Below are 15526 nucleotides of genomic sequence, written 5' to 3'. Positions count from 1 at the left end.
AGAGAGAGAGAGAGAGAGAGAGAGAGAGAGAGAGAGAGAGAGAGAGAGAGAGAGAGAGAGAGAGGAGGGAGGAAAGAAAGAGAGAAAAGAAAAGAAAGACAAGGAGGGAGGAAAGGAGGGAAGAAGAAAGAAAGAACGAAATTACTCATTTTGGAAGGTGAGAGTGGCATAAAGTTTTCTGCGTAATGGATTGAAATGGTTTCCTTATGTTAAGTGGTGTTGAGTTACAATTTGAAGAATGAGAACTGGGAGGGAAGAAGAAACAGCTGAGCCCCAATCTTCCCCTGGGCTTGTCAGAACGTGGACACCATTTCAACCAGACAAGCGATACCGGAAGCTACCGTGGGGCTGGAATTTACTGCTCTGCTGATGTCTAATGCCAATGTTTACCAGGGGTTTAACCAGGGCAGGCTGAGGACGCATAGATGGTCTGCTGTGAAATGCCACGCAGGCAGAGACTGACAAGCAGCAGCAGGAGCTGAGCTTCCCCCCCCCCACCACCACCACCCGGGACTGCTGTTCCTGCTGAGTTTTCTGGGAGAGCGGGGTGGGGGGTGGGGGCTGGTTTTTTTTTTTTTTTTTCTTTTTTTTTTTTTTTTCTTTTTTGCTGCCGCGGCTACTGCCGCCTCCGCTGCTGCTACTCCGCTCCAGGTAAGCAGCTCAGACCCGGAGCGACAGCCTCAGGACAAACCCTGGGACGATGAACAAAATCTGGAAGTTTTTCCGAGGAAGCAGGAGAGCTCTGTTTTTTATATTCGTCGCTTCTGTCATTTGGCTACTGTTTGACATGGCAGCTCTCCGCCTCTCATTCAGTGAGATTAACACGAGGGTGCTCAAGGAAGATCTCATTCGGAGAGGACGAGAACAATTCAAAGTTTTGCGGGATCCAGAGAAGATGCCCCCCAGCAACAGAAGGGAAACCAAACGTCCCGCGAAAGGGTCCGAAAGGGGTATATGGGGCAAAGAAAACTTTAGGAAGGCAGAGAACACGCTGTTGAAGGCGGAGGACCATGCAAAAAAACTGCCCCAGGAATGGACCGCGCAGCAGATCCCTGAAAAGGGAAACCCAGTCCCTTTGTGGGGACCAATATCTCTGAAGAGCTTCCCACCACCTTCTCTTCCCCCGCCCAAGAGCGGCAGGGAGGACACTGCCAAAGTTAGTAACTTATCGGTCCTGATGGAAAGAAAAGAAAAGATTTCCAGCAGGTCCCAGGAAACTCCACTCGTAGGAACAAAAGAAAATTCCTTTGTGAAATTACCACATGGAGTACTTTCTCCTGTCAAGCAGGAGGTGCCACAGAAGAAGAAAATAATCATGTCAGCATCTGATGGGGTGAATAAATTGCGCTTCAAAAGTTCTTCTGCCCCTAAACCAGATGATTCCAAACCAGAAGCGCCTAGAGGACAAACAGGTAGGAAATTCCACTCTCACTTAATAGTGCCAAAATCTGGGGATAGCATAGCATTAAACAAAAGTGAGACTGGGGCCAAAGAAATAAATGAGAATGAGGATCAATTAGACAGGAATCTCTCCCTGCCCAAGTTCACTGCCTACAGAGATCACTTAAAGACCCAATCTGTAAATGAAACAAGAGTAAAAGGCCTGCCAAGGAATGATAGAGCTAAAGTGGATCTTGGGAAGAAATTCAATTTCTCTGAAAGCCAAATTGTGATTATATCCAAAGAGGAGGAAACAAAATTGCAACCTAAAGAAGTCCCCAATTTCAAAGACAACTCACTAGTTGCTTCTAAAACACTGGATGAAAGTCAAGGAAGTCACATTCTAACGAATAGAAGTGAGACATCTTTCCATTTATTTATTTCAAAAAAAGTAGGTGTGTCACCAATCACCCAAACCAACCAAACTCTTACTGGAGGTTCAGAGTTAACAAGAGTCAATATAGCTACTGAGAATCAATCCAGGACACTGAATCAAATTGGGGAGGAAATACACTTACCTGAAGACCTTGGAATGCATCCAGTATTGAATCTTGATGTGACACTTTCTCCAAGGAATCCCAAAGCACCAGGCCAATTTGGAAATCCTGTAGTAGTTCCCTTTGGAAAGGAGAAAGAGGTAAAAAGAAGATGGAAAGAAGGAAACTTCAATGTCTACCTTAGTGATTTGATTCCATTAGACAGAGCCATTGATGACACAAGGCCTTCTGGGTAAGATCTGTTTCCTTTCTTTTCATCCTAGTTTGTGGGATCTTATGCAAAACAGATTTCCTCTGGGTAAGACGACATCACTGTGGTAAGCTCAGAGAACTAAATGACTTTTTTTTTTAATGCTACATAGACTGTCAGAGCTTGCCATCTTCTACACAGGTAGGGATGACTCCAGGCAAAAGTATGAAGCAGACACACCTAATCTTTTCTTTCTGCACCAATTACTTAACCTCTCTATACTTCAGGACAAATAAACTTATGCTCTATATCCTTTAGCTCCTAGGGGAGAGAGAGAGAGAGAGAGAGAGAGAGAGAGAGAGAGAGAGAGAGAGAGAGAGAGAGAGAGAGAGAGAGATCTGATAAAAATCATTTCACACTAAAGTATAAGAAAATAAAAAGGTTTTAAAATTATTTTTTGTAAATTACCATTTCCAAGATATATGTGGGGAAAAAAGAATGAGTCTAATTCTGGAATTTCAGGCATTGATAGGACTAGTAAAAGGATTTGGAAGAATAGAATGGAAGTAGAGGGTTATGGAAAGAATTTTGTAATGAGTAAAAAAAGAGACTTGTGTTCAAATTCTGAGTGAACAGCTTTGTAAATCCTCAGGCATTATATAAATTCACTTTTCAGTAATTATTGTATAAATTGTATATTTTATGTTGTATTTTGTATAAATAGTAATTTAGTAATTATCTAGGGTATAGGATACCTATACTCTAGAAATCAAATCCTATTAGAAGGCTACTTCTAAATCAGATTTGTATAAAAATAAAGCATAAAATTGATTAATAATGTTTGTAACATAACTTTTTTCCCCTAAAAGCTTATTTTTTCTATGTCATCCTTTTTCTGAAATGGGTTTATGGAAGAGAAAATTTCAATATCATGTTTACACAGAATAAACGGTATTCTGAAATGTCTTGGTCTGAAAATATGTAGTAAATATCTTTAGAATGAATGATAGTATGGGAGATACTATAAATACATGTGAAATAAATAGCTCAGTGTATGTAGACAACTAAATTGAGAAGCAGTCAATACATTATAAAACATAATAAAACCTGTTCCGGTCTCTTCTTGATATAGATAAGTGGCCCATCATCTAGACTTTAGATAATATTGTCAAATGGGCTTCATGTTTCTTGTAACTCTCCCAAGCATAGCCTGAGCCAGATTAAAATGTAATTGTGAAATATTAAAAAATAAAATACAATAAAATATAGATAAAATTACATTTTAAAACTTTATATGTATCACCTGAGAATATACAGATTAATGACTTCTATTTCTATTTGAGTTTGAAATCACCAATCTAGACAATAAATCATCTTGAGATTCATTAATCAAATCATTATTCAATGATTGACTTTTGAGAGAATTCAAAGACAAGCTGAATAACCTAGACAGTAGACATGATCTTCAAGTAGTTTCAGATGAAAGACATTTTAATCTAACAAAATAGTCAAGGTTCTTCCTTATTTCAACACTTCATGAATTATCAATGTATCAAATCCATCCAAAAGCAAATGGAGTCCTTCTATACCTCCCCTTCTGTACCTTTTTGATTTGCTTTTAAATTCTCCATAGGGAATCCTTTTGTAGGAATCTCTCTTTAAGTCTCTTGCCATTGAAAAGCTACTAGTAGAACAAGCAGACTTTCTACATGCTCTTGCTATTTAGTCCAACTTCTTTTCTGGTCATATATTCCTTCTGTGACATCCCTTATTCTGGTACATGTATACAATTCTGTTAATATGCTATAGTTTTCCCTTGGTAATTTCTTGAAAGACACTGTCCAGGATCTCCCTTTGATTATGTCTTTCAGATAATCCAATGATTCTGACCTTGTCTCTTCTGACTCTATTTTCCAGGTTAGTTGTTTTTCCCATGAGGTATTTTACATTTTCTTCCATTACTTCATTCTTTTGAATTTATTTGATTTGTTCTTGATATTTCATAGTCATTGATTTCCACTTATCACATTGTGACTCAGAATCTACCCTTGGTTTGCAGAAGTAGAACTTGTTGGCTTGTTGGGATACTTTCTATCCTGGACTGCACTCCCCTTTTGCATGACTGAGGCAGCCCTTTCCTGCTGATCTTCCAAGTTTCTGGGGCCCAAATATTGTTTCACACCATCTTTTGCTGGTTCTGCTATTCCAGAATTTGTGTTGGATGTCTATTTCATAATTGTTTAGAATTGAATATGGGAGACTTATGGTGATATGATGTACTACTTATTCTGCCACCTTTCTTTGAGTCAAGAACTTGTTTTCTTAATAGGAATCTTCACAGAAATTACATTTGTGTCTATATGATGTTCATCTACTTTCATCATTTAATACTCTTAGGATAGTGTCATACCAAACTTTCTGTAAACCTATTTTTCCTCTATTATGTATTGTTTTATTAGATGATGGCAATAATTAATTTCCATAGTCTTGTTCCATAAGATTTTGTAATTAACTTGTATTCTACATTAGCACTTTTATTCCCATCTATACGCCCAATGCAAGGAGATCAAATGGTGTCATTTCTTACTTATACTGTTTCTAAGCTCATTTAGTTTGTCATTGTGGTATTTGGTTTCTATCAGTTAAAGTGTTTTGAAAAATTGTGCTAATCTATGTCAGTGTTTATCATTTTATCTATTGACCATTTTTTTCAGAATGTTAAAAGGAATTATTTCAATTAGAGTTATTTTAACCTTACACTATAGCTTATTTTTCTCTAGTAATTTAATGTAAATTTATCCTATAACTAATTAATGATCTGAATGTTATACAATGATAGCTATTCTGAAAGTTATTTCCTATCTTTTGAAATATAGTCACTTTGCTATTTTTCAGTGGGTTTTTATTTGGTTTTGGTTATATTCCTCATCTTCAATATCTTACCGGTTCTCTTATAGCACTTACATAGTATTTTAAGGCTTGCAAAGCTCTTTACAAATATTATCTCATTTTCATTCTAACAATGATTCAATTTTACTCAAGAATTAGATATTCCTTTCAAGCCATAACCTATTCTTTTTGGGGGAGGAGGGCCTTGAAATCACAGGGCATATTGAGCCATTTAATATATAACATCCCCTTTTCTAACTCCTAAACATTTAATTCAGCATTAAGGCAAGGTAAATGAATACTTTTTAAAGTTTCATTTATTATAGATTACAGATTACCAAACAGATGTTTGCATGGAATAAGAAAAATAATTCTGTGAAAACAGATAGTACCTCACTTAGAGATAGGTTGGAAATTACCTTTACAAGTAGTTTCTGAGAAACACAGAACATATTTTCTCATAAAAATAATTTAATGGATGGTTATTTTATTCTCAGATTACCTCATAAAAACCTCCTTAATCCATAATGTACCTTGAGTAATAGTAATAGTATCAAACATCTAACCATCTTCTATGACATTGTGTCTGTGGGGAAATAAACTCTGAGTAGGAAAACTGCTCCCCATCCAAGTGATGGCAACAATTTTTTTGGGGGGAAGACAGAGGTTTTAGACTGGTCATAAGGATGGGGAGCAGAATATACAGCTAGGGTCCAGTAATACTTTTAAGCCTATGGATATGTAGCTCTAGATTTTAGAGCTCCATATATGATTCCCAAATCAGAATTGGTAGGAGAAACAACATCTGAGAATTTATCTATTGATATGTATGGGTCATTTATAAGTTGTGTCACAAGGCAGTGATGGCCTGTATTTATCTAGGTCTGAACTTAATGGTCATAGGTATAAGATATCATAGAGTTTAGGACAGGAATGGAAGCATAAACATTCCCCTGAGTTATCTCTTACTCCCAAAACATGGCCAGTCCACCTCCTTTGTCTGTGATACTTAGCTTGATGATTCCTTGATAATGTTTTATATATACAAGTCATTGCTGACATGCTAGTTTATGGATGCCTGCAACATACTTTTCCACTGGTCTTTGCAGGGCCACCTGCAGTTTTTACTCTTTTGAGATCAGTGTATTTGATAATTTGCAACCTTAGTGAATCATCTTTAAAAATCATTTTTTGTGATAGCAATAATGTAGGAGTCTTTGAATATGCTAAATATTTCTCAAATACAATTCTACCTTATGTCTTCCTATAGAATTACAGTGGGTTTTTTCAGGGGATGGTTCCCTTTTTTCCCTCTAGATTCCAACACAAAGCACTTTCAAGTTTCATTGTGTCCAATCCAAAAAAAAAAACACCCATGAAGCATCTCCAAACTGAAATACTATTAGATACCTTCTGATTTATGTGGCACAAGGGAAAGAGCAATGTCTCTGCCCTGAAAGAACTTAAGTTCAAATCTTGTATCTGATACTAACTACTTTTGGGAAATTACTTAATCCTAGTTTTTCTACTTCTTGTATGATTATAGAAAGACTGTTTCATTTCAGTTACCTCAACTGAAATGAAAGGTTTACTTTAAATATTAAATAACTTCTGAGGTCCCTTTTAGATCTAGATCAGTGGTCCTTTGATCAGGTTTTAGCAAATCAAAATCTGTATTTTAGCTAAACTTGCTGGTAAGTTTAAGACTACTCACTGTGAGTAAAATAGCAGAAAAAAGCTTAATTTAGGAATAAATGTAACTGTTGCTTGGAGACACTGACTTTCAAATCAGGGAAAGGCACAAAAGCCTTTAGATCATATCCTCATAGTGTTGCTCAAATGTTCTCTGGTTTCAGAAACCTGTGCTAGATGTGAAAAATAGTCCAGATAAGGTAAAAATTACTACTCTATAAACTTACAGTCAATATTTATTCCATCCAGTGGATGATGCCTCCAAATTTAAGAGGAAATAGAGATGATTGTTTAAGACCATGAGTCAGAATGTGTGGCGAAGCACTCTCCTTCACATAAGAGGTTTTGGTTAAATATAAGCCCACTGTTAGGCTAGACAGCTCTCTGGCAGCCTGCCCATATGATCTGCCATTCCTCTTAAAGGAAGGAGACGAGTTTTCAAGGGTGAAAGAAAAGAAGAAACATTCTATAGTGCCAAGATGTGCCAAGATCACTGAAGCATTGAGATCTCTACATAAGGAAGGGGCAAATCATTCTTTTAATTAGCTTGATAAATCAAGAACCAGCATGGCAGAATAGATGGAGAGATAGTCTTGAAGTCTAAGTCTCTATAATGAATAAATTAATGTCAGCCTCTGAATAATAAATAATAAGGCAAAGGTTGTGTGATCTTGGCAAAAATCACTTCACCTCTAGGTTGCCTAGTGCTATAGGCAACTCCCTAAGAATGTAAGTTGTAGAGAAGATGCAAGCCTTTGTTATCAGAAAGAGTCTCTTCACCTGAAAGCTTCCTATACAAATGAAATCACAAGTCTAATTTCGATTTCTAATTCAAGATCATATGTACTATTTCCTTAACCAACTTGTCAAGACAGATTAGTAATCATTTCATTGGGTCTATAAGACTTTGGTCTCTACTACTGCTTCATCAAAATAAATTTACCATTGGGAATTCAAATCAATAATTTGTCAGCAACTAACCCCAGGAATAGTAGACCTCAGGAATAAGTGAAGGATAGGTATGGACATCCACAAAGAAAATATATCTGGCAAAAGAGTAAAAGGGACAACTTCGCCTACTGCATAATTAGCAAAAATGTGGGTACACCTATTATATGAAGGAAATTCCAAAATATTTAGGAAAAAGACTTACTTAGATAAAACAATTAGAGAAAGACACAAAGTACTATGTTTTCTGATGCTTGAATAGTTCATTGAGGAGGAAGGCAGAAGTTGAAGAGTTCTGCTGGCAAAGCCCTTTTCTTCCACATGAACATGCGTGATATAGGTAGCAAGTGCTAGGACTGGTTTGAAAACGATAATAATCAGGAAAGGTTTATAGGCTTGTTGGAAGACATGAGACCTAATATGGACTTTATAGGATTGTTTGGATTTAGGGAGATAGTGGAGTAAGAAAGGCATTTCAAGTGGAGGTAAATAGAATGAACAGAAAAGTGAGTGATCATAGGATGTATCAGAAAGTCAGGAGGTAGTTTAAACCTTTGATTTTATAAATGAGGAAATTGAGAACTAAAGTAGTTGCATACTTCTGTGTGACTAATTCTTAAATCTGGGTTATCCTTAACTCTCTATAATCGTTGTGTGTAATATTAATAATAGATAACCCTTATAGAGGGACAGCTAAATGTAGCATGAATAGAGCATTGAGCTGAAGCCAAGAAGATTTGAGTTCAAATGTGACTTTAGACACTTACTAGCTGTGTAATCTCAGTTTGCCTTAATCCACTAGAGAAGGAAATGACAAACCATGTCAGTATTCTTGCCAAGACAAATCCCGTGGATAATAGGGTCTATAGAGTCATGAAGAGTCACAGGTGATTAAATGACTGAATAACAACAAGAACAAAAACAACAGTTTTATGGGTATTTACTATGTTCCAGTATTGTGCACTTTGCAATTGTGTGTGTGTGTGTGTGTGTGTGTGTGTGTGTGTGTTTGTGCATGTGTGTGCTTTACCATACTTCAAGGGATCTATTTCTATAGGTCAGTCTTATGAGCTGGTCCCTTTACTGGTAATAGGTTTTCTTTGCGATATGTGTGAGATTAATCTTACAATCAATATTTGAAGTGCTAGGATGATGGGATCATGGGATTTAAAGAAAGAAGGATATTAGAGATCATCTTCTAATCCAGCTCCTTCATTGACAGATAAGAAAACAAGCCCTGGACCTCCACTGCCACCAGCAACCCTAAAGGAAATGCTTTTATAGAGCCAAACAGAAATAGCACAACTGGAATGTGTGTAGTTTCTCTGATTCTCAATTTATTGCTTTTTCTATTAGGCAACATCCCCCCAGGAATCATTTAATTTAGGATGAAAACATTGACGATGAATAAACAAAACACATCATAGGATAACACAAAAATGTGAAGTAGTACTACTTCAGGTTGCTGCAGTTGCAGATCATCTCATCTGGAAATGGAAAGCAAAGGATAAATGTGAGAAAAAAACTACAATTTTGTGGGGGTTAGGCTAAATGATCTTTGAGGCTGACCCTTTCTGATTTTCTAATTACATAACCCATTAAATATATATCCAGGATTACTGTGAGATAAATTGGGTAGTATATGTTAAAACTATGGAGGTATTTTAAATCTCAGATGGAGAGTTAAAATAATTCATATCAATCAACAAATCAGGCACCTTTACTGTGTAGAATACAGTACAGTTTGATAAAAGACAAACTGCAGTCAACTAGGGCACAAGATATGTACAAACAGCCATAATAGAACATAATAATGCATTATGCATACATAGAATATGTACAAACAATATACTTTATGAAGTCCATGGAGGAAAGGTGATTACAGATTGAAAGGATCAGAGATAGTTTCAGGAAATTGGGCTATGAATTTGAGGGGAGGATAGAAATAAGAAGTTGGACTCCAGGCACAAGAAAAAGGTGAACAAAATTACAGCATACAGAAAGTGCAAATTCTGTATGAAGAACACCAAGTAATGCAATTTGATTGAAGTGTAAAGAAACATGAAAGAAGAATTGTGAGATAATCCTGAAAAGATTTAATCTTATAATAAAAACTGATCATACATTGTTACCCATATAATTGGCACTGTGGAAGTCAGTCAATTAACAAACATTTCTTAAATACCTCTTACTTTCCAAATATAGTGCAAAGTGATGAGTGCTAGGAATATATATTCTAAGGAGGGAAACAACTTCTTCCCTTAGACCTGAAGAACATTGTTTCTTTCTCGAGGAATTTGCTAAAGGTTTCAAAAATAGTTCTTTCCTTTGGAAGCTGAGTATAGTTTTTTGCTCTTCATTGCTGGAATTCATTGCACTCAGCACTAAAGGAAAAAAGCAGTTCTGCTGAAGTAAAACACAGGCAGTTTTGTCCACTAAACAGGGCAAATTTGCTTGGAAATGCCATCTTTCGGAGAAGTAAATCATTTTTTTGGCCAACAGCTGGAGTCAAGATGTCATTCTAAAAAGGACCCTATTTTAAGAGTGTGTTTTCTTAAGTCTGCATTTAGTGGAAGTAGGTTTAAATAGATGTTAGTTGCCAGAGTTTAGGTTTTAAAATTACACTTAAAAAATAAACTGTGGTACTATGCCTTTCCTACCACTTCCATGTGCCATCACAAAACTGAATTACTTAATTGGATGCTCTGCAAGTTTAAGAACTCTGGCAAGCCACTCAGTGAAGCAATTAAGCTCATCCTCAGGACTTTTTCTGCCCAGAACTTCAATTATAGGCCAGAGAGGACTCTACAACTGTACATCAATAATTGGCTTCTTCCTTATGCAGCCAAAGTGAGGTTTTCATTAGCAACTTTGAAAAATGTCCAAATGATATTACTCTCTGGTGAGAAACCAATTCAAATTGTTTCAGAAAAACCTTTCAATTGCAGAGCATTTTTTACAAGTCCCAGAAGGTCATATTACTGTGGTGAAAGAACAGAATCCAACTTCAAGGTTAACCCTAGTGTTCCAGATGCTTCTGGTTTCAAGAAGTTGACTTATTTCCCTCCTCTTACACTGCCACCACCCTGGTATAAGAACTTATCATTTCATGTCTAAACTATATAGTCTGCTAGTGGGTCTGCCAGCCTTGAGTCCCCCCTCTCTTCCACCCACCAATTATCTATCAAAGTAATCAACCTAAAGAGCAGGTCTGACCATGTGATCCCCTCATCTAATAAACTCCAGTAGATTCCTATTACCTCCAGGATAAAATCTAAAACCCTCTGGTTTTTCAGGCCCTTTATAACTTGACTCTCCTATCTCTTCAAACATTGTATTTTACTCTCTTCTGCATGCTCATCTGTCTAGTGATATTGGCCTCCTTGATGTTCCTCCTACATGATACTCTCATCTTCCAACTCACAGCATTTTCACTGGCTGTTCCTCATTCCTAGAAATCTATTTCTCATTCCTAGAAACTGGTTGCTACTTATCTGTATCTCAAGTTTCCTTGGCTTCCTTTCAAGTAAAATCTCAGCTAAATCCCATCTTCTACAAGAAGTCTTTCTCCGTTTTCTTAATCTTAGTGCCTTCCCTCTAAAATTATCTCTCATTTTTCCTATATCTGTCTTTTTGTACAGAATTGTTTGCCTATTGTCTCCCCCAGTAGACTGTAGAGCCACCACAATGAAGGCTCTTTCTTTTGCCTTCCTTTGTATCTCCAGCACTTGCATGTGATAGATATTTAATAAAAGCTTGCTGATTCCTGATTAACTGAGTTTATGGGAATATCTTACTTATCTTGTTTTGAGCTCCCATTCAGAAGCCTACTAGAGAATCTTTCCAGACTGGACAGGCAAGGAGATTGGCACTAACTCCCACTTCTAAGAGGACTGCCCATAATGTTAAAAAGAGAGAAAATACCACAAATATCAGTCTTCAACACATAATAACCAATGGTATCATAGATTTAGACTGGAAAGAACCTTTAGAAGTCATTTGGGCCAAACCCCTCATCTTACAGATAGGAAACTGATATCCAAAGCGGTTGTGGCTTCCCCAAATTACACAATAGTAAATAGCATAGTTGGAAGTAGAAAGAAAACCCAGAGTCTTTGAACCCCAGAATTAAAAATCTTTCCTTTGGATCATAGATTTAGGACTCAGAGGTTCCTTAGCATTCATTAAGTTCTATATTTTCCTTTTATCCAGGATGAAAGTGAGGTCTAAGAATAGAGGAATAATGTGGCCAATACTCCAAATGGAAGAAACAACAGACTTTTGAACTCAGGTCTTCTGATCCAAAAGTCAATACTCTTTCTGCTAATTCAGGCTGTATTATAGTAAATATTTCCCAATGTCTCTTATAGATTTAACTTTACAGAACGTCTCATGCTATAATCCTCAGTCATGGATAATCCACTATGCTGTTACTCCAAGGGTTACAGGTAGTAAAAAAGTCTGCTTGCTTGTCAACAATGATCTTGTGGGAGGCAGGTATTCTCCACTATTATCTATTGACATCCATTAACCACCATCTCCTTCTTTCCTGCTTTTCAAGTGACTCTTCTTCCACCATCCTCTCTTGATATTACAGGATTCACTATTTGCTCTGTTGATCTTAGTGCTAATAAAGGTAGTTGAAGGTTTCCTCTCTGTGTCTATCACAATTCTCTTCTGAAGAATCCAGCCAGGGATTTTCCCTAATAAAGGTTTGTCATATGCAGAATCTCACATTTTCCTCTGCCTCTACCTTTAACTATAAGAAAGTCCTAAAGACTGAGACCCTATCTATATCAAGTAACCAAACAGCCCAAGCCTGGCATACTGCTCTTTGATAGAGTTGCATGTCTCTCTCCTAAGAGATTACAAAAGGATTTCTGTTTTACAAAAGGTCTAGGAGAAACTATAGTTATTACCTGTTTAACTTCACATAGTTGATGCATAATACATATTTACTCAAGTTATTATTGAAATTCAGTAGAATTTTTTCTAATTATTATTATTATTATTATTATTTATGAATTAATCAGTGTTCAATGACCTGTTCAGAGTCATGCAGCTAGTAAGTTTCAAGTATAGGGGGCTGAATTTGAACTCGGGTCTTTCTGACTTCAGGGCTAGTACTCTATCTGCTCTGCCACCTAGTTGTCCCTTCAGTGGGATATTTAATATCCCTTTAGTTGAGGCTGAATTTCTCCATAGGCCCAATTCATTCTCTCTTTTCTCCCTTTTCCCCTCCCTCCTTCCCTCCTCCTACTCCTGCTCTTGTTCCTCATCCTCTTCCTCCTCCTCTTCCTCTGCTCCTTCTCTTCCTCCTCTCTTCTTCCTCCTCCTCCTCTTTCTTCTCTTTCTTTTTCTCCTTCTTTCCCTTATCCTCTTTCTCTCCCTCTTTCCCTCACTCCCTCTCTTCCTCCCTCCCTCCCCCTCCCCCCTCTCTTTCTGTCCCTTCCTTTCTCCTTCTGGATGGAGATCCATAATGAAGAAGAAAGACAAGAGATCAGAATCTCTCCAACTGGGTTCCATTATGTTATCAAAGACTAGCAAATGAATGAATGAAAAATAAGTCCAGTGCACAATGTGCTAAATCTACATAATGCTGTTCAGATTCTTATGCAGTCCACCACCATCATAGAACTAGGGATCAGGGAGATCATAAGGAAGAAGTGAAACATCATAATAGGAAAATAAATTTAGAATTGGAAAGAATCTTAGAGATCACCTTAATTCTCATTTTCTAGAGGCAGCTAGCTGCCTTAATCCTAGTGGAATCAAAAAGAGCTAAGTTCAAATTCTTTCCCACATTCTTGCTACCTGTGTGACATTCATACCCAGTTTCTTCTTCTGTAAAATGAAGATAACACTTGGTTATTGTCTGTTATTCTTGAAGAGGACCAAAATGACATCACTATGTTAGAGTCAAGTTAGATCTGTGGTTGATCAGATCAATACAAGCTTAGAATGTTCTGCTACAGGTCATACACAAATAGTCCATACGAACATTTGGGGTGGATCTCTATCTTTGGGCATCTTGAGTTTCTTCTGAGCTACTTGACTTCTATTTTGCTTCTAGAAAACAGCACCTTCTCTGATGAGGGCACATCGTGTTGGGCAGATCTATGACAGTATCTCCTATGTCATATAATAAATTTTAAAATCCTTAAGAAATAATAATGGTACTTGCCTCTTAGGGTTGCTATGAGGATTAAGAGATAATATATGTTAACTACTAGCTATAACTTTATTTTATCTTATTTTTTGCTTTCTATTTTTTTATAATAATAATTTTTCAATTTTTCAAAGTACATGCAAAGATAGTTTTTAGCATCTACTCTTGCAAAACCTTCTGTTCCAAACTTTTCTCCTTCCTCCCACTCTTCCCTCTCCCTTAGACAGCAAGTAATCCAATAATCCAAAATAGGTTAATTAAATGAATCCAATTCTTTTAAAGCTAGCTATTATTTTATTTTAAAATTTGTTTATTAAACATATGTATGCATAATTTTTCAACACTGATTCTTACATAACCTTGTGTTCCAAATTTTTCCTCCCTCCTCCTCAACTCCTCCCCTAAATGGCAAGTAATCCAATATATGTTAAACATATTAAAATGTATGTTAAATCTAATATATGTATACATATTTATACAATTATCTTGCTACACAAGAAAAATCAGATCAAAATAGCTATTATTTTAGATGAAGAAACTGAGGGTTCCCCCCATAACTACTTCTGCTTTCCTATGAGGAAACTTTCATTTACACTAAATATATATATATATATATATATATATATATATATATATATATATATATATATATATATATATATCTTGTATGGATCTAGTCATTTTCATGTCTTCTTCCTCATTAGAATGTGAGCTCCCTGTGAATAAGGACTGTGATTTTGGATTTTCTTTTTATCACCAGCACTTATCACAGTGCCTAGCATGTTGTAATAGCTTCATAAATGCTTATTGACTAACTTATAAAAAGCTTACCTTAAAACCAAGAGGACTGGAATTGAAGCCCTGCCTCTGCCAGACCTACTGGGTATGTGACAGCACAGTCTCTAAAGTTCCTGGTCTAGTTTATAAAACTACAGGATTTGAGAAGTAAGGGAGGTGTCCTCACCAGGAGTTTGCTTAACCAATGGCATTACAAGTACAGTAAAATATGCATACACATGTATAAATAATGTAAAGGAAAATTGAATGGAAGATCAGAAAATTATGTAGAGAAATGAATCAAGAATCAGATGAAAGATAGTGTGGAGGCAGAGAAATTAAGTAGGACGATTTGTGGCAGTCCAGGAAAACTTTGTTGAGGACTTAGAGATATGGCTGTTAGTCTATGGTATAGTATGTCTAGGATCTGGCATCCTGGTATAAATTGCTAAAACAAGAAATTCAAGCACAATTACAAAATGCACATACAGTTTCATTTGCTAAAGCACAAAATCCAGACAAAATTCCATTAGTACAATGTACACTATGTGTAGCCTGAAATTCTACCTTTTCTTGTCTTTACTAACAAATAAAATCTTTCAAAAATTATTCCCTCTGTGACACTGTATTAGTATTAATATCTTAAAATAAGAAATAATTGTACAGTCTTTATTTTTAAAGGCAATAAACTTTAAAAGTCTGATTCTAGACCCTTCTTATTCCTTCCTTGCCTACTCTTCTTCTCAACTCTTTCTGACATTACTGAGCTATGAAGAACTATTTGGAGGTAGACAAAGGATATAGCTGTGTAGAGTCTAGGGTAGGAAACACTACTCCCAAGCCCCCACACAGCAGAGTTTACATTAGTCTCTGCCTAGGGCTACCTTAAAAGATGTTGCTTCTCCCTCCCTGACCTTTTTCTAC

The 15526-nt window shown here is 36.5% G+C and overlaps 1 protein-coding gene across 1 annotated transcript in view; it reads left to right on the top strand.

Annotated features, from left to right (window-relative positions):
* The first annotated feature begins 617 nt into the window (after positions 1 to 617).
* Positions 618 to 15526, top strand: part of GALNT5 (polypeptide N-acetylgalactosaminyltransferase 5) — a 63979-nt gene continuing 49070 nt past the window's right edge. The window contains exon 1 of the mRNA XM_074303413.1: positions 618 to 2169. Within this exon, the coding sequence (XP_074159514.1) occupies positions 701 to 2169 (1469 nt within the window). The 5' untranslated portion in view covers positions 618 to 700. The remainder of the gene's footprint in view (positions 2170 to 15526) is intronic.

The sequence above is a fragment of the Sminthopsis crassicaudata genome, chromosome 3 (assembly GCF_048593235.1).
Source record: "Sminthopsis crassicaudata isolate SCR6 chromosome 3, ASM4859323v1, whole genome shotgun sequence".
NCBI lineage: Eukaryota > Metazoa > Chordata > Mammalia > Dasyuromorphia > Dasyuridae > Sminthopsis > Sminthopsis crassicaudata.
This window is presented reverse-complemented; position numbering and strand designations above follow the sequence as displayed.